Genomic DNA, 24,027 nt, shown 5'->3' with positions numbered 1-24,027 from the left:
ATATAAGGTAACCACAATAGGGTTGGGGTGGGGGGTTCACTTTGGGTGTTGGGGAGGGCAATACAAGAAGGGGGAGGAGGCAGAAGAACAAGATAGATAGGGGAACACTGAGACAGGTTTGCATGGCCTAGTGGGACAGAGGTAAATAGTGATGCATACTCAACCTTGGAACAACAGGGCTCTGGGATACAGGGATCTAGGTATAGTTTGAAGAGGGTAAATAATAGTAAAATCCTTGACTGCCTTTTGAATATTAGTTTCCCTTGCCTACTATTGTAAAATACACCTTGAGTGGGATAGAAAAGAATGTTGGGAAACACGATTAGAGAAAACTTGTAAGCCCGCCTTCAGCCTATAACTGACTGGAATACCTAAAAGAGGTTCTACAACTTGCCCAGAGTATAGGACCCTAGGTGGAATCCTGAGTACCATCTAGAACCTTATGAGGTGAAACATTCCCACTAGAAAGGACAGACTGGAACCGCTACAGTGACAGAAGATACATCTTCATGATGAACCTGACCTATACTCAAGAGAGATTGTTGTTGTTATGTGCCTTGGAGTCGATTCTGACTCATGGTGACCCAGTACAGGGTTTCCAAGACTGTAAATCTTTAACAGGAGCAGAAAGCCTCATCTTTCTCCCACGGAACAGCTGGTAGTTTCAAAGTGCTAAGCGGTAGTTACTCTAAATACCAACACAGAGGGAAAGAATCTTCAAATCAAGTATCAATACTATCCCCTCTGTGCACAGGGTAGATAGGGACGGTAGAAGGCACGAAGTGACTGGATTACAAGGTTTCAAGAGGGAGCTTAGTTTAAGAGTATGGGAGGAAAGAAAGAGCCCCCACTGAATAACTGTCATCTTGTCTAGATGAATTTGGTGAAAAGAGATGGGGATAAGATTCGTAAGATTCAATAGTGAATAATTGTTATTATGACTTATCGTGACTGTCACAATTGTAAAGGTAGAAGTTTTATAACAAAAAAAGGGGAGTGGTTAATCTTAACAGTCCAGAAACAGAGGACCCTAGGACCATAAAGAGAGGAACGCACAAATAGAATGCAGGACCTTATCCAGAGAAGCAGCAATGCCAGAGATGGAGGCAGAGATGGGGGCATAGAGAGGGGGAGCAGCTGAGGACTCTAGATTCATGGACTAAGAAGAGAAGGACTAAGAGCTGGTAGCCAGGAGCAGACTTGCAGAATGTGCCCTTTGAAGATGTAAATTATTATATATGCTTGAGTGGTTTTTGTTTTTGTTTTTTTTAAAAGATAAAGTGGAAAGAGAGAAATACTGTTAACTGATAGTACATGGAGGGTATTATAATCAATGTAATGAAACAATGCATATGATTTGTTGAATATAAAACTGATGATATCCCTGTAAACTTTCACTCAATCCACAATAAAAAACTTTAAAAAAACAAAAACCATGAAATGAAGATACAATCATAATTACTGGAGCTTAAGAATGCAAAGGCTGGAAACAAAGAGGAAGGAACAGTAGTTGGAAAATATGGCTTGGTGACAGAAACAATTCTGAAGATCTCATGATATAATTTTACTATACCAATTGGAAAATATTGCTAATAAAGTTTTTAAACAACATAAAACACCGGGACCACACCAAACACAATACAAAGAAATGAAACTGACTACATCTGTGGAGACTGTGGGAAAGTTCCACATCATCAGCCAAAACAAGGCCAGGCATACCGTGGAACAGAGATCATCAATCGCTCATATGCAAGTTTAGGCTAAAGCTGAAAAAAATTAAAACAATTCTACGAGAATCAAAATACGACCCTGTACATATCCCATGTGAATTTAGAGGCCATCTCAAGAACACACATGATGAATTATGCCAGAAGAGTTGTGGGATGACATCAAGAAAATCATACAGGAAGGAAGCAAAGGTCATTAAGACAAGAAGGTTCACAATAAAAACTTAAAAAAAACTTTAAAAAAGAAGACAAGAAAGAAGAAAAATACAAAAATGGATGTCAGAAGGAACTGTGAAATCTGCTCTCCAGAATACAGATGCTAGAGCAAATAGAAGAAATGCAGAGGTAAAAGACATGAATGGAAAAAATTTCAAAGGACAGTTCATTAAGACAAAGTCAAGTATTATAATGGTACATGCAAAGATGTAAAGTTAGAAAACCAAAAGGGAAGACAATGCTTATCATTTCTCAAGCTCAGGGAACTGAAGGGGAAAAAAAATGAAGCCTTTACTTGCAATATTGAATGGTTCTATACGCGAAATATTGAATGACGCGGAAACCAAAAGAAGAATTTGGAAGGAATATACAGTCACTGTACCAAAAAGAAATGGTCAGTGTTCAACCATTTCAAGAGGTAGCTTAAGATCAAGAGCCAATGATATTTAAGGAAGAACTCCAAGGTACAGTGAAGGTATTGGCAAAGAACAAGAATCTAGGAACTGATGGAATACTAATTGAAATCTTTCAATAAACTGCTGAGGTACTGCAGGTACTAATTCATCTAATCCAAGAAATTTGGAAAACAGTTACCTGGCCAACTGAGATTCATATGTGTGCCCGTCCCAAAGACAGGTGACCCAATAAAATGTGAGCATCATCAAACAGTATCATTAATACCACATGCAAGTAAAATTTTGCTAAAGATAATTCAGTAACAACTGCAACACCACACAGGGAACTTCCAGAAGTTCAAGATAGATTCAGATGAGAATGTGGAATGAGGGTTGTAATTGCTAATGTAAAATGGATCTTGGCAGAAAGCAAGAGAATACCAGAAAGATGTTTTCCTGTGCTTTATTGACTATACAAAGGCTTTTCGAGTGTGTAGATCATGACAAGTGGTGGACAACACTGCTTGTGGCAAAACAGTATTCCCGAACATTTAATCATGTTCATGAGGAACCTGCATATAGACTAAGAGGCAGTTTTTTGAACAGAGCAAGGAAACACCAAATGTTTTAAAATTAGGAAAGTTATGCGTTAAGGTTATATATCCTTTCAATATACTTATTCAATCTATATGCTTAGCAAAAAATCTGAGATGCTGGATTATCTAAGCAAGAACATGGAATTAAGACTGGAGGAAGTCTCATTAACAATCGGAGATATGCAGATGGTACAACCTTGCTTGTTCAAAGTGAAGAGGACTTAAAATACTGAGGCAAATCAAAGAGCACAGTCTTCAATATGGGTTGCACTTCAATGTACAGAAAACTCCTCACCACTGGACTAATAAATAACATCCAGGTAAATGAGGAAAAGATTTAAATTGTAAAAGACTTTAGATTGCTCTGATCAACCATCAACACTTATGGAAGCTGTCGTCAAGAAATCAAATGACGTATTATTGCATTAGGCAAATCTGCTGCACTACACCTCTTTCAAGTGTTCAAAAGCAAAGATATCAGTTTGAGGATTTAAGTGCACTTGACCCAAGTCATGGTATTTTCGTAACCTCATGTACATGTGAAAGTTGGACAATGAATAAGGAAGATCATAGAAAAATTGATGTATTTTAATTATGGTGTTGGAAAAGAATATTGAAAGTACCATGAACTGTTAAAGGAACAATGAAATCTGTGTAGAAAAAGTACACTTACAATATTTCTTAGAAGACAGGATGGTAAGACTTCCAAAGACATCTTTCCAATATGTCCAAATACTCTCATACTTTGGACATACTATCAGGAGAGACCAGTCTCTGGAGAAGGACATCAGGCTTGGTAAAGTGGAAGGTCAGCAAAAAAGAGGAAGGCCTCCAATGAGATGAAATACCACAGTGGCAACAACAACAGGATCGAGTGTAGCAACGACTGTGAAGTTGGTACAGGAATGGGCAGTGCTTTTTTCTTTTGTGCATAAAGTCACTATGAGTTAGTACGGACCTGACGGCAACTAACAACAACTTCAATAAATCAGAATTGAGTAGCTCTGCTTTCTCAGTGTAATCTCTTAGTATTAAAACAACTGCTTCAAACAGCAGGTTAACCCTATCTCCATCCTTATTCTATGAATTTCTCCTAATTCTTAGCCTATTCTTTGTTTTGGTCTTTCTGACGATACTGTTAAGTTTATGTGATATATGTTTCCTACAGCACAATTTTTTTTGTTGTTAAGTGCAGTCGAGTTAGTTCCGACTTATAACAACCCTGCATACGGTTTCCGAGGAGCGTCTGTCCAGTGAGTTTGAACTGCCTACCTTGCAATTTAAATAGACTTTGCAGTCCAGTGCATTGTCCTATAGTGCCACATTATAATGAAATTCATTTTCCACAAACATTTTAAGACCATCCTTAAGATTAATCCTTATCTCAATAACCTAGACTATTTATTATTGCAATGGCAGTAAGATTTATCATTTTGATTTTAAGTATACAACACAGTGCAATACATTTATACCTACCTCTGCAGTTAAATTTGGCGGTATCATAATGTCTTTCTGCACATCTGAAAGAAAAGATTAAACGTTAACATAAAGTTAGTTTTTTTCACTTGAAAAAAATTATAACAATAGCAAACATTTCCTTAATCTTTGTAACAGCCATGCAAGAGTGCTTTACATTCATTATTTGTTTTAATCCTATGAAGTAGATACTGTTATTACCCCCATTTACAATTAAGAAATAATGCAACTTAAATAGTTATATGTATGCAATTAGACCTTACACATTTACTAGTAAAACTTGTGATTCCAATAATCTACAGCACTGCAAATTCGGCTGCATCTAGGCCATTAAAATTTACTATGGAAAATTTGCATGCTATTGTAATTTATTTTTTATTTCGAAAGTAACTATAAATAACTGACTAGTTTTGATATTACCTTTACCTCAAAGTAAAGCATACACAAGTCTCAAAACTATTGTTTTAAAAAAGATTAAGTTAAAAATAGTACAAGTACAGGGGCCAAGAAAAAGAAAATAAGAAACTGAATAATGCTAATACACTGGGACACAATTCTTACTACATTTCATTAAACCAGACTTTTCTGCCTTTTTATAATCCAAAGGTTCTCTTTCACAATAATCTCTCAGGTAACACATTTTAATTAGTCTGGAAAAACAGTATAATAAGTAAAATCAATATAGAACTAGTAAAAGGCTGACTTAGCATTACTCAACCAAGCTAAAATGTGTCTATCTAATATTAATGGTATGTCTGCAGCTATGCACTAGGTTACTCATGATTAACAGTACATGTTTACAAACATTAATGGCTCAAAAGAATCTTGGTAACTCCAACTACTAACCAGAGTTGTAAAATTTATTTAAAATAAAAAATTAGCTTTTTAAAACAAACACAGGTACATAGTTCCAAAAATCTAAAAATTCCTTTTAAATTCTGGCAAATTCAGTTGCAGCAGAACCCGGTCTGAGTGTACGGAGATTTTATGCAGTCCTTACCCTGCATTCTAGAATGAAAAATTACACTCTGTTCTAGGTACTCTCGCAAACCCCACTAACGTGCTCCACTATACATAGTATATGCTTCCATATTAACTTCTAAAAACTAAAACACTAAATGTTAAGATGCAACTGAGCTTTTGGGATCTCTGAGCAACACCATTGTGGTCAGCAAGAACAAGTGTCTTACAAAAGGTGGCAAAAAAGGAGCCTAAAAGAAAGTGGTTGATCCATTTACTAAGAAAGATTGGTATGATGTGAAGGTACTAGCTATGCTCAATATAAGAAATATTGGGAAAACACTAGTCTCAAGGCTCAACGAACCAAAATTGCATATGATGGCCTCAAGCGTCATGTTTTTGAAATGAGCTTTGGTGATCCACAGAACGATGAAGTTGCATTTAGAATATTCAAGCTAATGGATGTTCAGGGCAAAAACTGCCCGACCAACCTTCCATGGCAAAATGTGCTCCATGGCCAAAAACTAGCAGACCATGACTGAAACTCATGTTGATGTCAAGATGATCAGTAGTTATTTGCTTCGTCTGTTATGTGCTGGTTTTACAAAAAATCACAACAACCAGACTCAGAAAACATCTTATGCTCAGCACCAAGAGAGTCAACAAATTCAAAAGAAAGTGATGGAAATCATGACCTGAGAGGTGCAGACAAATGACTTGAAAGAAGAGGTTTGTAAACTGATTCCGGCTAGCATTGGGAAGGACAGAGAAAAAGCTTACCAGTTACCCTCTCCATGACATGTCTGTTGTTGTTGTTGTTAAGTGCCGCTGAGTCGGTTCTGACTCATAGCGACCCTGTACAGGGTTTCCGAGGGTGTAAATCTTTACGGGAGTAGAAAGCCTCATCTTTCTCCCGCGGAGCAGCTGGTAGTTTCGAACCGCTGACCTTACGGTTCACAGCCCGATTTGTAACCACTACGCTACCAGAGCTCTCTGTTAGGAAAGTAAAAATGCTGAAGAAGGCCATGTTTGAGTTGGAAAAACTCAGGGAGCTTCATGGTGAAGGTAGTAGTTCTAGAAAAGCTACTGGAACTTTGAACTGGCGATGAGGCACCAGTTCAAGAATCTGGTTAAAATTCTGACTTTTAATGATGACAAATAAAAGATCTTATTTGTGTGTATGTGTGGTCTCAAATAAGAGTTTATGGACCTGTATTATAATGTACAAATTCTGAAAAATACATGTAATTCCTCTACTTCAAAGCGTTTCAAACCAAAACCAAATTCACATGAAAACCAAACTGATTACAAACAAGTTGCAATAATACACTGGTCTCTAACTAGTCAGACCTGAAATAAACTTAAAACAACACAAACCTTTTGCTTTTTAGTTTACTGAGTTTTGGTAAAAAGAAAATTTACTTAGTAATGACATGCATATTTATATATCCTTACTAAACATTTCATATTCATTGATTAAAAAAACATGATAGGTAGGAGGAAAATAACTGATCAAGAAAATAGTCACACTGTACACTTTCATGGGTATTGACCAGAGAGGAGATGTGGTCAACAGCAAGGAATTAATAATGAGGTATTTTATTAAGAATCAAGTAAAGATAGGACACAAGGAATAAGGAAGGCACAGGACTAGCACAACAGAAAATAAATGTTTTGGGTTTCATGCAGTTTCAATTCTCTATAGCTCCCAAGCTGTCTCTGGAAGTCAAATGTTTATAGACTGGTAAGTACTCCTTAAGAGCTCCTTCATGAATTGATTCTCAAATATTACTGTTAAGAGAAAGAATATGAAAGGAAATGGAAAATAATGACTTACTAAATATCTACTGGATAAGTACGCACCTTACTAAAGTGTCCCTATGTGTTTTGTTTCATCTTTATAAGCACATGATAATAGTTCATTATCATCTTCATTTTATAGCTGAGAAAGCTAAGCTTTAGAAAGCATTGGATAACTTGCCCCAAGTTATAATTTTTAAGTGGCAGTGACAGGAGTCAAGAATAGTACCTCTGGTTCTCCCACCTAAACTGTCACTTAATTCATAATGAAAACTTAAAACTACAAAGTTAATTTCTTCCATTACTGCTCTAAACTTTCACTCATAATTTTTAGGTAATAGTTTTAAAAACAAATGCAATAAACATTTTAGCCAAAGCCAGCATTCTTACAAGAACAATATTTGGCACAGAAGAACCAACAAGCAATGATAACAAAAATCAATTTTTTAAATCTACAGGCAGGTATAGATAGATAGTAAGTGAGCATATATACCGGGGCTGGTAGTGATTAAAGTTCCCTGGGAAGGGGGTTGATAGAGAAAGGATAAACACTTTTTTCTTACTTAAAACCTCACTCACACACAAAATGCTTCCTTAAATGCTTTGTGCTATTCTAATGATAAGACAAGACTTTTAATAAGCCAAAATTAAAGATATACAACAGTAAATGGGATTTGACTGAGACAAGTACAAGTGTTCAAGGTAAACTGAACCATTTCCTTATAACTTAAAATCAACTTAAAAGATACCTTTTCTTTTTATCATTACCTCTCATACCTTATGAGACAAAGAAACTGACGAGACAATGAAAAACAGATTTTTTGAAGCTGTAGACAGAAAGTGAAGACAGGGTAACATTAACGAGAAAAAAGTGTCCAGAGAAGGGAGACTTGCCATAGACTCAGCTAGGCAGGTAGGCTTCTTTATGAAGAAGGCTTTTCATGAAGCAATTCCTGTCTTTATTTAAAAGAAGGGGGAAGAAAAAAAACTTTATGAATAAAATTAACAACAAAAAGGTTTACTGTAGAATGATGGGAGAGTTGGATGTCAAATCAAATATATGATAAAATATAATTAAAAGTTTGAAAGTTAGTACTCAGAAAACAATATATGTTTCTCAAAGACAAAAATTATATGTATGCCTTTATTCCCTATTCTTCTTTCCTTATTTCTCCTACCCTCACCAGAGTGTAAATTATACAGACGAATATACAAATGAAATACACACCCAAAAAAACAAACTGATTACCTGAGTTTCAGTATACTTGATTTTGGTTAATGATGTTGTTACTGCCAAGTGCCATCAAGTAGGCTCTGACTTATAGTGACCTGTATAGGGTTTCCGAGGAGCGGCTGGTGGGTCTCTGAACCACCACTTTGGATCAAAGCAACCATGAAATGCATTTCCCTCATCCTACCCTACAGTGCCATATGGTGGTGGCATTTTAATAAAAGGGCAATTATTTTAATAAAAGGGCGTATTAGCCTTGTATAAGGCACTGTAAGAGGCTAATATTGCCCTTTTATTAAAATAAACTCTTGAATGCCTGAAGAAAATATGACTAGAGATATTAAAAGATACTGCTAATTATTAGAAGTTCCACATTAAGAATTCTTTATCCATGTTTATCATAACTGCCATAAAAATTATAATATACTATTTAGTACAGGTATGGCAGAGTCCTGGTGTGGCACTGTACGATAAGCACTGGACTGCAAGGTCAGTATGAACCACGTGGTGGTTGTTCAAATTCACCAAATGCTCCTCAGAAACCCTATACAGTGTCACTATGAGTTGGAACAGATTCAATGACACCTTAACAACAATATAATGAAATGTTTTAGAAGATCTTTCAATTTATTTATGTTTGAAAATACTTATCACATGGAATTAGTCTCTTAAAAATAAAGGAAATAAAACAGAAATATCTGCTGCCTGCAGACTCATTTACTTAGAGTCAAAAACACAAACAGAAAGAAGTTGAAAAAAAAATTGAAAATGCTATCAGAAATCATAACATGCTACAATCTGGTAGTTCTAGAAACTCCTGGGGTGAGTACATCTGGAAGATTTAAAACAAAAACAAGTAACAGAAGGGAATAAACAGTAGATGGTCTGCTAACACACGAACCTGTGTGACTTTACACAACTCACTTAAAGCCAACATGTTACTGTTAAGACATCTACAATACTGACTGTCAGATCCTAAGTCCTAAGAACTGGAAGCAAGAAACTACTACTGTATACGAGAATGAAATTAATTTTCTACCCTTTATTTGTATATAATTTAAACTTGAAGCAAACTTTCAAAAAGAATTCATGTTTAGCATCTTGGTGTTTTCCCTTCTGAGACACTCTAAAATGCCAGTTCTAAGATGCCAAGCCTGAAGTGACTTTTTTTAATGGACTCAAGCTTTTAACAGCTCTTGTCTTTTCTGTTTTTCACAAAATTTTACTTGTTCAAAAAGTACTAAGTTTTGTGGTTTATACTTTTCTACACAAAAACAACTGCAGCAAGGCTCACTGTAGGAGAGGTTTATCAAGAAATATTCAGATCATTTCTACCTGGGGTCCACGTAAACTTAAGTTTTTATAATACCACATTTAACTTTCTTTCATCTTGTTTCCTATTACCACTCCCCATATATACACATACCCCTCAATCTGACTATAATAGACTGTATCTGCATTAGCTACAACACTATTTTACTGACAAGCTTCTTGCAAGCCATTCCCTCTGCATGAAATGCATTTCCCTCATCCTAGGTCTTTAACCCTTTTAGATTCAGGCAATTATCTCTTTCCTTTATGAAGCCTTCCTTGCCTATGCACTTGGGTACAATTGTATTTCCACTGTTATCTTCTCTACAAGAGTTATACCTCTTCATAATACTTTGTCTACCTTTCATTAGACTACAAGCTACTTGAGGACATAAACTACATCTTCAGTCACCTCTGTACACAACATGCTTTATAATGTCTAGCATGAGGTATGCATTCAACAAATGTTTGCTCCCATATGAATTAAAAAAAATATATATATATATATATATATATATATGAAAATACCAAAATGCATTGCCACTCAAGAGACTCCTGAAAACTCACTGCAGCTGTTATGTGCAATGGAGTCAGTTCTGATTCACAGTGGCCCTAAGAACTGGAAGCAAGAAACTACTACTGTATAGACCTGCCCTATAGGATTCCCTTAGACTGAAATATTAGTGGGAGCAGTTTGCCAGGTCTTTTCTTCTGCAGAACAACTGGTGAGTTCAAACCACAGACATTTCAGTTAGCAACCACGCATCTAACCACTGCGCCACCAGGGCTCCTGAAAACTAGGAGTAAACAATGTTTGTATACATTCTACTCTCAATAATTTCTGAAATCTTACAACAGAAAAGTCATTAAAGTCAAGATTAAAAACTAAATCTTACATACTGTTTTTTTGTTAAAGATTTAAAAATCCACTGAAGGCAGAAAAGAATCTTGTTCTTACATTAAAAAAAAAACTCTACAGAAATTAAAGCAGTGAATCAGTATATATAATTACATTTAAAAATTTTTCTTACTGCTTAATTTATAGATATCATATGGGGGTGGGTGTGGGGGAGAGACCAGGGAGAAAGATAATATGTGTCATTCTTTAATAAACGGTTAGAAAATGGTCAGTATTTGACAGTAAAAACAGTCTTCAAGGACAAAAAAAGTCTTTTTATTACTTTCTAAGTCCTTTTCACACTTCTATTCTCAAAGTCACAAGAAAAAGTTGAAGATATGGTCAATTAGCTGTATTAAGTCAGTAATCCTTACAATCTTGCCACAGATAAACGAAACTACCCAATTCAACAATTTTAGGTAACTTGTTTGTTATACACATTTAGAGAATATCCTAACAGTTGAATCAGTCGACATAGGCACAGTACAGAAAAGTTGTATGTATTCTGCAGTCTATCTCTGTGGAAGACACTATTAATTAATGCTCTAGCAAGAAATCCTGCTGTGAACTACACTTCCAATTACCACATGGCTATAGGTTCAAAGATGGGCTAGATGCCAAGTCATTTAAAGCAGATCAAGTAACATGAATCTGCACCAATATGAATTTATAGCATCATTATACTTTCCAAATAATCTAATAATACACTCAATCAGACTTCCTGAACTAATATTTATTCTGTTAAAAGACATCTTTCTTTAGCTTTACCTACTTTTAAAAAGAAGTAAATTTCACTTAATAGTTATTTTGAAGATATTTACAAGCATACAAATAAAAAATATACTTACAGATTGTATATCTTGTAATGGTTTTTATGCTTTGAATCCAAAAACCTTTAAACAAAACAAACAAAAAGCCACCATTAACAAAAATAAGTTAACATTTAAAATTTACATTAATATTATTGGGAGAAAAAATAAAAAGATTGATTCCATTTTTTCCTAATCTCAGATATCATTTAAATATACCCCAATAAATATTCTCTTCATGGGTTTAAAGTAATAATATTATTCTTAAATAATAATACATTACACACAGATTTATACAATCTGAAGTAAAGGAAGAGCTTTTCACAGAACAAATATTTTCATAATCTTCTGTCTTCATCCTAACATGATGAGATTTAGTATTTAGGAAAAAAAAATCTTTAAAAGGCAGCATTAGAATTTAGTCAAGTTCACCTAGCTCATACAGATTTAGAATAGTCTCCTGTGATCAAGTATGCTTAAATTAACCCTAAAATGACATCCTCCTTCAGTTTCATTCAGACTAAAAACTTTGATATTTGAAAGGTGCAAGTAATTACTATTAACTCTGCACAAAGTTCACAAACATTTCACATACACATTCTCTTTTGACACACAAACATCTGAGAGGTACAGCTTATTTACATTTTACAGATGGGAGAAATAGGTTACCAAGAGATTGATTTTCCTAAGGTGACAGAACTAATTAATAAGTCAAAAAATCAGAATCAAAAGCCTCTCCCTCAAAACAGTTAATTAAGGAACTAAACAACATCCATTTACTACTTAACTACCTGTCAGACACCCACCAGTCATCTGTCAGTTTGTTATACTGTGGTAGCTTGCGAGCTGCTATTATGCTGTAAGCCATACCACTGGTATATTAAATACCAACAGGGTACACCCCAAGGTGGACAAGTTTCAGTTGAGCTTCCAGACTAAGACAGACTAGGAAGATGGAGAGACAGATTACTTCTGAATGTTTAACCACCGAAAACATCATGACTAGTATGAGAACACTATCAGATACCACAAGAATATTGAATATTGAAACATGATGAATAGCACCAAAATACTGTCAAACATAGTGCTTGGAAGATACACCCCTAAGGTTGGAAGGCCCTCAAAATATGACAGGGCAAGAGCTGCCTCCTCAAAGTAGAGAGCTGACCGTGATGACTTAAGTAAAGTTATCAGGAACTTCATTGCTAATAGGGTACAACTCAAAATGAGGAGAAGCAGCAGGAACCCTCCTTCAATAATCGAAACATGGAATGTGAAAATATGAATTGAGGAAAATTGGAAGTTGTCAAAAATGAAATGGAATGCAAAAATATTAATATCTTAGACACTACTGAAATGCAATGGACTGGTATTAGCCATTTTGAAACTGACACTCATATGATTTACTATATACTGGGAATGGGAAAAAAAATAAAGAGGAATGGCACTGCATTCTCTATCAAAAAAAAAAATTCAAGATCTATCTTGAAGTATAATGCTGTCTGTGATAGGCTAATACCCATATGCTTATAAAGAAAACCAGTTAATACCATGATTATTTAAATTTACTCACCAACCACTAAAATCAGTGATGATGAAATTGAAGAACTGTAACAACTTCTTCAGTCTGAAATTGATGAAATATGAAATCAAGATGTACTGATAATTATTGGTGATTGGAATGCCATGGTTGTAAACAAAGAATGATCAGTAGTTGGAAGGTAAGGCCTGAGTGACAGAAATGATACTGGACATGGCACAATAGAATTTGGCAAGACCTATGACTTCTTCATTCAAACAACATAAAAGATGCACCTCACCAGACAGAACACACAGAAATCAAATTGACTACATCTGTGGAAAGAGACAGTGGAAAAGCTGAATTATTATCAGCCAAAACAAATCCAGGGGCAGACTGGAACAGACCTTCAGTTGCTCATATGCAAACTCAAGCTGACACTGATGAAAATTAACAAATTAACGTAAATACATATAGCCAAAATTTTTACCTTGAACATATCCCACCTAAATTTAGAGATCACCTCAAGAAAAAACTTGATATATTAAATAATAAAGGCTGAAAACCAGAAGAGCTGTTTGTGGGATGCCATCAAGAACGAACATCATACAGGAAGAAAGCAAAAGGCTATAAAAACAAGAAAGAAGGAAAAGATCAAAATGAGATGTCAGAAGAGGCCTTGAAACTTGCTTTCCAACATAGAGAAGGCACAACAAATGGGAAATAAGTAAAAGAGCTGAACAGAACATTTCAAATGAAACTGGAAAGGACAAAGTCAAGGGCAGCTTGAGAAGACAAAGTAGCATAATGAAATGCACAAAGATATGGAATTAGAAAATCAAAAGAGAAGTACATGCTCCACATTTCTCATACTGAAGAACTATTTCAAGAGTTTTAGCATATGATCAAGAGCCAATGATAATGAAGGAAGAAATCCAAGGTACACTGAAGGCATATGCAAATATCAAGGGAATTGATAGAATAAAAAATGAAATAATTCAACAAACTGATGCAACACTGGAGAAACTCACTTAATCTATGCCAAGAAATTTTAAAGACTGTTACCTGGCTAACTGACTGGAAGAGATCCCTATTTGTGACCATTCCAAAGGGAGGTGACCCAATGGAATGCAGAATTAATATCTTGTGCAAGTAAAATTTTGCTAAAGATAATACAAAAAGGGCTGCAACCATACATTGACAGAGATCTTCAAGAGGTTCAAGATGGATTCAGAAGATATGGAAAGAGGGATATCATTGTTGACATCAGATAGATGTTGTCTGAAAGCAAAGAATATCAAAAAGATACTTTCCTGTTCTATATTGACTATACAAAGGTTTCAATGGTATGGATCATGACAAGCTATGGACAAAAGCGCAGAGAATGAGTATTCCAAAATACTTAATTGTGCACATGAGGAACCTGTACATACACCTTGTTCAAACAGAATAAGGGACTACTGAATGGTTTAAAAATAGGAAAGGTGTTCACCATGGTTGTATTTTTTCACCATACTACTCACTCTGTATGCTGAGAACATAATCAAGAAAACAGGATTATATGAAGAAATATTGGTTTGCAGTAAGACTCACTAATAACCTATGATATGCAGATAATACAACCTTACTTGCTGAAAGTGAAGAGGACTTTAAAAACTTACTGATGAAGATCAAAGACCACAGCCTTGAGTATGGGTTGCACCTCAATATAAAGAAAACAAAAATCTTCACCAATGTATCAATAAAGGATGTCATGATAAATGGAGGAAAGATTAAAGTCCTCAAATAATTCATTTTGCAATAACTTCAAATGCATGTGAAAGTTAGACAATAAATAGGGGAGGCCACAGAAGAATTGATGCAATCAAGCTAGGGTGTGGGAGAAGAATATTGAAATTACCATGGACTGGCAGAAGAATGCACAATTCTGTGTTGGAAGAAGTACAGCCAGAATGCTCCTTAGAAGCCATGATGGCAAGACTTCATCACCCATACTTCAGATATATTATAATTAGGGGCCAGTCCCCGAAAAAGGACATCATGTTTGATAGAGGGTCAGAGAAAATGGGGGAGACCCTCAATGAGTTGGATTGGCACAGTGGCAGCAGCAATGAGCTCAAGCTTTTCAACGATTGTGAAGATGGCAAAAGACCGAGCAGTGTTTTGTTCTATTGTACATAGGGTCACTATGAGTTGGAACATCATCAATAATACTTAACAGTAACAATATATATGTAATAAGTCAAAGGGTTTTGATATATAATTCTTCTTCATATAAAAGTAATTCAAAAAAGTACTGCTGCAAAAATCCGAAACATTTTTATTAAACGAAAGTAACAAAATGTCACTCTGTTGCTTCTTGACATACCCTTCCTCATCGAGATCTGTATGAGTATACTTCTGAAGGCAGAGTTTGTATCTCTTTAACCTTTCCCTGAAGAATTCGATGCTCCTCCATTTACATCAACTCAAAATGGCAACTTTTGCAACACTGAGGGACTCAAACTGTGTTCCTTTCAATGTTCTCTTATATTTTGAGAACAGAGTCTACAAGGTCAATATCAGAGATAGAAGGGTAAGGTTCTCCAAAGAAATTGTCATAGTTCAGCCCTTGCTACCCTTGAATAATGAGCAGATACACTGTCAAGATAGGGAAAAAATTCCTTTGAAGAAACTTCCTGGCCTTTTCTTCATCAATGCAATTTTTAATTTTCTTAACACTTTTCCTAATAAACACTCATGATCAAACTGTGTATTCCAAGAAAATCTATCACATAACTCTCTTTGGAATTAAATAAACGAGTCACCATAATGTTTTGAGCTGACATCTCTGATGAGAATTTAAACTGGCATAAACCCATACACATATGAACTGGAATACTAGGCGCAATACTTTTTGACTTAACCTTGTGTGTGTCTGTGTGTGTATCTATTTAACCCTCCACACCCTATGAGGTAAATAATAAAAAGTTTAGAAGAGTATAAATGCTGGGGAGATACTAGAATAACAAGACTAAAAGGACAAAAGGAAATGGAAGATTTACAACAAATTAAGAGTCTAGGATGTTCGAACATAAAGAGGAGTTCCAGAAAAAGGATAGTGAAAATTAAGAAGGGGCAAAAAAATTAAATCTATTACTCACACACACACACACACACACACACACACAAAAAGATACAAATTTCCAAACTGAAAAGCATAGTGACTAGCCAGCAAAATTCAGCATGTATCTCTGTAGAATTTCTGAATAGTGAAGAGATAAACAGAAGATATTAAAAGTTGCTTGAGAGAAAATAAACTTCATAAAAATAATTTAGTGTACAGCCGCTATGGAAAAAAGTTTGGTGGTTCCTCAAAAAGTTATACATAAAATCACACTATGATCCAGGAATTCCAAAGGAAATGAAAGCAGGAACACAGACAGACACTACAATGATCATTACAGCACTACTCACCTAACTAAAGGTAAGAAAAACCTAAATGTCCATCAACACATGAATGAACACAAAACGTGTTATATAAACACAATGGAATAATATTCAGCCATAAGACAAATGAACACCTGATACATGCTATACATAAATGAACCTTGAATACCTGCTGAATAAAGTCAGTGTCAATCACAAAAAGACAACTAATTGCATAATCCTACTTGTACGAACTACCTAGAATAGGGAAATATGAAGAACAAATTTATAAGTGGTAATTGTGAGGAGAGGAAAAGAGGGGAGAGGAAGAGTCTTTGCTTAGGGGGTGCTGAGCTTACATTAAGTTAGGTAAAAACCTGGAAGTGGATAGTGATAATGGGTACTGCACAACATGATCAATTTTACTTGCAAAACAGGTTGTAAAGACAAATGTCTTATTAAACAGGGGGCTTCAAAATGTGTGTTATTAAAATAGAATTTTCCCAATCATTTGACACCCCTCGTATACACACACACAAATATAGATACTTCCACCAGTCATCTGTCAGTTTATCGTACTGTCAGGGCTATGGAAGCTGGAAGCTATGCCACGGGTACTTTAAATACCAAGATGGTCACCCATGATGGACAGGTTTCAGTGAAGCTTCCAGACTAAGACATAAAGAAAAGATGCACTACTTCTGAATGTTTACCCACTGAAAACCTTATGAATAATAGCAGTAGAACATTATCAGAAATAGTGCTGGAAACAATAAATACCGCTGGAGTCCTGGTGTAGAGCTGTGGTAATGCGCCAGACTGCCAAAGTCATTTGAACTGTAACGTTGGCGGTTCAAGCTCACCAGCTGCTCATCGGAAACCCTATACAGGGTTGCTATGGGTCAGAACTGATTCAACGGTACTTAAAACAACAAGAACAATAAGTACGCAAGGGAGCTCCTTAGAAGCCAGGATAGCCAGACTTGTTCCTCATGTTTTAGGTTCCTCATGTTTTGTTCCTCATGTTTATGTTATCAGGAGGGACCAGTCCCTGGAAAAGAACATCATGCTTGGTAAAGTGGAGGGTCAGCTAAAAAGAGGAAGAGTCCCAACACAATGGATTGGCATAGTAGCAGCAGCTGTGGGCTCATGTGTAACAATTGTGAGAATGGCGCAGGATTCGGCAATGTTTCGTTTTGTTTTACGTAGGTTATCTATGAGTTGAAATCGACTCAATGGAACCTATCAACGACATATATGTTTATCAAATTTTTTTTTAAAATCTGACATCACCACTTCTAACTGGCAACACTGTTGTTACGTGATGTCAAGTAGGTTCCAACTCATAGTAACCTTATACAGGGTTTGTGAGGCTGTAAATCTTTGAAGGTGCAGAAAGTCTCATCTCATGAAGAGCAGCTGACCTTGTTGCTCACAGCTCATTGCTTATCATACAGAGGCACTGTGCTCACCAACTGGCAACACTAGCACTAGAAAATAATACATAAAACATTCTGATTTTTACTTCCGGCTTAGAATTCTGTATCAACACACTATAAATTATCAGTCTATAATAAAGGCATTTTCAAATATGCAAAGTTTTACATACGTATACACTTCACATACACTCTCTTAACAAAATTAGTGGAAGATGTGGTCCACCACTAAAATAATAAGAGATCTTGAAAGAAAAAAACAGATTCCTGAAAAATCCAACACAAAAAGAGAGGAAAAGGAATTTCCAGAATGGTAGTGGAAAGGAGATCTCAGACAGCTCTATATCAAGGCTTTAAGGCTGGTTGGTTATGTGTCATAGAGTCGGTTCCATGTACAGGGTTTCCAAGGTTATGTAAATCATACCAGGAGCAGAAAGCCTCATCTTTCTCCCACAGAACACATGGTAGTTTTGAACTGCTGACCTTGAGGTTAGCAGCTTTATACATATTATCAAGACTAAATAAGTTGCTAAATTCCAAACTTGTAGCAATCCTATCCACCACAGAACAAAACACTGCCCAGTCCTAAGCCATCCTCAGAATTGTTGTTATGTTTGTGCTCACTGTGGCTGCCACTGTGTCAAGCCATCTCATTCAGGGTCTTCCCCTTTTTTACTGATGCTCTTGGAGAACAACTAACTCAGAAGATGATAAAATTGAATTAATACCTCATACAAATGTTAGAGGAGTTCTGATTTGGCACTGTACTGCTAACCACAAAGTTGGTGGTTCAAATCCATCAGCCATTCATAGGCAACCCTACACAGGGTCACTGTGAGTCAGAACCAACACAACAGCACTTAACAAACAACAAATACATTGAGAAGAGATTTATATAACTGAGGAAACTTTTAAGGATGAATAAGAGTTAAGAACACAGAAAAAAAAAAAGTTTATATATATATATATGTATATATATATATGGCAATTTCTAACTCCATGTAACAAATAACGATAATATACTATATCACGTAACTGTGAATGACATTTATCTAGTCATAATTATATAAACACTCCAGAAAAAGGAAAGATAGATGGAAGCCTGCAATTATGTATGTGGTGAGACAGGTGAAGGATAAGAGTGAGTGTCCATGAACTTGAATGTGAAATATCGTGTTACACAGTAATATAAGCAGTGCCTATGAATTTTGTCACTAATAGAAATACATTTTTTGGTCATGTTACAGTTCTGCGTGGAGTAGTGTCGGCTCAGCAGAATACCACCACCCATGTGGGACACCAGGATTCACTTCAGGCCAATGTAAGCAAAGTCACCACCTATCTCATGAGTGAAGGCTTCCATACTGTCATCATGCGGAACAGGTTTAACGAAGCTTCCACATTAGGATGACCTTGGGAAAAAAGGCCTAGTGAGCCACCTCCAAATGTCAGTCAAAACCCTATGGATCATAAAAATCTAATCCTATTATACACAGGGTAGCCATGAGTTGGGGGGGGGGGATTTGATTCAATGGCAGCAAACAAGAAAATAGTTGCTGCAGATTATCAAAATACTGTTTATACTCAATAGACCCTCTGTTACTAGATTTTGCTATTTAATATATTAATAACATATTAGAAATTTCTGGTTTTAGCATTTTTATAACTCTTCTAATTAACAGTCATATATTTAATAATCTTGAGTTTTAGTATATACATATAAAAACACTCTACGGAGGTGTCCATAAGCTTCGCCAGACTGCCAAAAAGGTACTTTGCCAAGGGACAGGGGAAAACAGAAGGAAGTTAACTACTTTGCTGTTGCTAATAAAACTCTGTGGAACTATTTAACTCTAATATCTATCTAGGTGTACAACTTTTTACTTTTAAATATAAGATTTGTTTTTTGACCCACTAATTCAAAATCAACTAACAATACCACAAACTCACAAACCTAATTTCAATGAGAGTGACAGCGGAATGCTGGTAATACTATCTTAAATCCTTCCTAGAGACTTCATTTTTAATTTAATCAAAACACTTCTTATGACTATCTTAAATCCCTCCTAGAGACTTCATTTTTAATTTAATCAAAACACTTCTTATGCTCAAGTAACGCAAGCTAAACCTTCGTTCAGCCAGTTGCCATCGAGTTGACACCAACTCATGGTGACTCTATGTGTGTCAGCGTACAACTGGGCCCCATAAGGTTTCAGTGGATGACTTTTCAAGCCTATCTTCTGATGCACCTCTCAGTGAACCTGAACTTTCAATTGACTAGATATCTCTAAAATGTACATTCAAGGTCTCAGCTTTTTAGTTTCTTTTAAATTCCTAGTATTGTTCATTATGGGCACAAATGCTGCAAGGTCAGTGGTTCAAATTCACCAGTCACTCACTGGAAACCTTACACAGGGTCACTGTGAGTTAGAACTGACTTGACGGCACTCAACACCAACAACAACAAAATGCATTTTAAAAAAATCATTTCACCCTTTTAGCTATTTTGACAGCAACACAGTGGTAAGCAAAAACGAGCCCCCTATAAAAGGCAGCAACAAAGGAACCAAGAAGAAAAGTATTTGATCTATTTTCTAAGAAAGACTGGTATGATATGAAGACACCAGGTATTTCAATAAGAAATACTGGGAAAACACTAGGCATGTGATGGAATCAAGTATGATGTTTTTGAAGTGAGCCTTGCTGATCTACAGAATGATAATGTTACATGTAGAAAATTCAAGCTAACTACTGAGGATGTTCATGGCAAAAACTGCCTGAACAACGTGCATGGCATGGATCTTACCCATGACAAAAGTGCTTCAAGGCTGAAAAAATGGCAGACCATGATTGACGCTCATGCTGATGTCAAGACTATTGATTATTCATTTGTTTCATCTGTTCGGTGTTAGTTTTACTAAACTTAATAAAAAGACATCTTATGCCCAGCACCAACAGATCCATTAAATCCAGAATAAAATGCTGGAAATATGATGACATGGATTAGTTCAATGAAGGAACAATGAGCTCAAGCATAACAACGATTGTGAGAATGGCAGAAGACTGGATAGTGCTTTGTACTATTGTGCACAGCATCACTTTGAGTCCAAACAGACTTGTCAGCACATAACAACAACATCATGACATGTTTGTGAGATAAGTAAAAATGCTGAAGAAGTCCAAGTTTGAATTAAGAAAACTGACTTGAGATTCTAGGAAAGCTAATGAAAATGAAAGACAAGTGCTAACGATGAATGAGACGACAGCTATGAGCCATTAAATCAAGAATCTGTTTAAAATTCATACTTTTAAATGAGGACAAATATTTTATTTGTGTGTGGGGGGGAGTCATTTCAGTTTTAAGGAAAGAAAGTTACACCTTGGGGTAACCTTTAATATAATTAAAGGTCCTATAAAATAATATTGAATAAACTACTAATGCAGACAATTAGAGATGGCAAATAGGTGTCAAATGGTTATAGTGACCTATTGTGGAGTACTATACTAAGGTCATCTAACTGACATCTAGAGTGGAGCCATGGTAAGATTCTCTTAATTGATTAGTAATCTGTCATTGCTAATAGAGGAGGAACAATATATAACTATCATATTAGAAAAAACATATGCAATTTTTAAAAATTCAGTACAGAGTAAACGGTTGAACAATGTAGATTATTAAAATAGCAATGCTGGAATCAGATCAAAGTCCAACTTCTGGCAGACCTTAAATAACATTATTCTAAAACTGTTCATTATAATAGACAATATCTTTAACATTTATTTTCTGAGACTTAGCATTTGTTTACTTTTGACCATTATGTTGTTGGTGCTAAGTGCCTTTGAGTTGGAACCAACTTGATGACACTTAGAACAACAACAAAGGAAAGAAGAAGGAAAAAAAAAAAAAGACAAGAGAAACAAATTACAAAATAATCCAAATATTGATTTACCAGGCAAAGACTTTTAAACAGCAATTATAAATATGTACAGGGATGTCAAGGAAAAGGATTACAATTGAGAATCTCAGCAAAAAAAATATAAAAACGATCAAAAATGAAAATTCCAGACCCAGAAAGTATAAAACTGAGAGGTAGTAGCTGGGGGAGAAGGCATGAGGGATTGCACACACACAGGGGACAATCTACTAGATAAATTTTAACAGCATATTGGAGATTATAGAAGAAAAGTATGGCAGATTATAATTTCAAATATGGCTGCATCTTCTGTCCTATAAACTCTTCTTCCAATAAGACCTTGACACAAATGGAGCTTACGGCACATCCCCTTACTTTGGGCATTTTTTTTCTGTGTGATTGCCTCAACCAATTGAGCATGTTGTTGTTTTACGGGCCACTGAATCGGTACCGACCCTTAGCGACCCTATGCACACCAAAACGAAACACTGCCCAGTCCTGTACTTCACAATCAACTGCTACCTTTGGATTCACTGTTGCTGCCACTCTGTCAACCCATCTCGTTGGGGAGGTATTCCTCTTTTTCTCTAACCTTCCACTTGATCAAACATACTATTTTTCTCCAGGAACTGGTCCCTGTCACAGTACGTCTGACGTATTAGTGACGTATTAGTGACGTATTAGTGCTCTTGGCTTCCAAGGAGCACTCTGACTGTACTTCGTCCAACACAGATCTATCTGTTCTTTTGCTAGTTCATGGTACTTTCAATATTCTCCTTGAACACCATAACTCAAATGAATCAATTCTTCTACGGTCTTCCTTATTCACTGTCCAGCTTTGACATGCATAGTAGGTTATTGAAAATACCATGGCTTGGGTCAGGCACACCTTAGTCCTCAAGCTGACATCTTTGCTCTTCAACACTTTAAAGACGTTTTGGGCAGCAGATTTGCCTAATGCAATACATCGCTTAATTTCTTGACTGCTCCTTCCATGAATGTTGATGGTTGATCTGAGCAAAATGAAGTCTTTGACAAATTCAATCTTTTCTCCATTGATATGGATGTTACTTATTGGTCCAGTGGTGAGGACTTTTGTATTTTATACATTGAGGTGTGGTTTATGATTTTCATCAGTAGTATTTTAAGTCCTCTTCAATTTCAGAAAGCAAAGCAATATCATCTGCATGATCACAGGTTGTGATAAGTCTTCCTCCAATTCTGAGGCCACATTTTTCTTCATATAATACAGCTTCTCCAATTATTTGCTTAGCATACAGACTGAATAAGTATGGTGAAACAATAAAACCCTGGCACACACCTTTTCTAATTTTAAAACATTCAGTGTTCCCTTGTTCTATTCGAACAACTGCCTCTTGGCCTATGTACAGGTTTCTCATGAGCACAATTTAAGTGTTCCGGAATATTCATTCTCAGCAATTTTGTCCGGAGCTTGTCATGATCCACACAATCGAAAGCCTTTGAGTAGTAAATTAAGCACAGGCAAACATTTTTCTGGTACTGTCTGCTTTCAGCCAGGATATATTTAATATCAGTAATGAAATTCCTTGTTCCACATCCTCGTCTGAACCTAGCTCGAACCTCTGGCAGTTCTCTGTCAATGTACATTTGTAGCTCTTTTCAGATTATCATTAGCAAAATTTTACTTGTATGAGATATTAATGATATATAAAATAGAGTATAGCAGAAGTGTTATTAAGTGATTTCCAAAATAACAACATAAAAATGTCATGCATTTTCACCTTGGGACTCTTGGAATGCTGACTTTTGGAACCAAGTTGGAAAGACATTTTTTTTTTTTTTTTTTTTAAGGATTCCAGGCAACAGCTCTACTCAGTATCTCTTGGTTCTAGACATTAGTCAGCATTTGGTGATTCCAAATCTCCAGAAAGCTCCTCAGAAACCCTATACCCAGTGGCCATGGTTTGGACCCAATATAACAACACTTAATAACAACAAACACATGAGTGAGAACACCTTCAGATGACTCAGCCCCAATTATCAACTCATCACAGCTACTGAGTCTTCCCAAAATGAGGCCCAAGTTCATGAAGCAGAGACAAGTCATCCCCATTATATACTGTCTGAATTCATGACTCATTAAATTTCTGTTGTGTTTTTTTTGTGTGTGTGTGAGGTGTGTTAAATGCCAATGAGTTGATTCCAATGCACAGTAACACTTTACAGAGTTTCTGAGGAACAGTTGGTGGATTTAAACTGCCAACTTTACGGTTAGCAGTCTAGTGCTTATCTTACAGTACCACACCAGGGTTCCAAATCTCTGAACACAAAAATAATTGTTATATGCTA

The 24,027-nt window shown here is 35.8% G+C and overlaps 1 protein-coding gene across 1 annotated transcript in view; it reads right to left on the bottom strand.

Moving 5' to 3' along the window:
* The window catches only part of PTEN (phosphatase and tensin homolog), a 126,390-nt gene that overhangs the window by 43,918 nt on the left and 58,445 nt on the right, over positions 1 to 24,027 (bottom strand). Inside the window, exons 3-4 of the mRNA XM_006831118.1 lie at positions 11,459 to 11,503; positions 4,411 to 4,454 (exon numbers count right to left, since the gene is read on the bottom strand). Coding sequence (XP_006831181.1) covers positions 4,411 to 4,454; positions 11,459 to 11,503 — 89 coding nt within the window. The remainder of the gene's footprint in view (positions 1 to 4,410; positions 4,455 to 11,458; positions 11,504 to 24,027) is intronic.

Source organism: Chrysochloris asiatica, unplaced genomic scaffold (assembly GCF_000296735.1).
Source record: "Chrysochloris asiatica unplaced genomic scaffold, ChrAsi1.0 scaffold00003, whole genome shotgun sequence".
Classification (NCBI taxonomy): domain Eukaryota; kingdom Metazoa; phylum Chordata; class Mammalia; order Afrosoricida; family Chrysochloridae; genus Chrysochloris; species Chrysochloris asiatica.
This window is presented reverse-complemented; position numbering and strand designations above follow the sequence as displayed.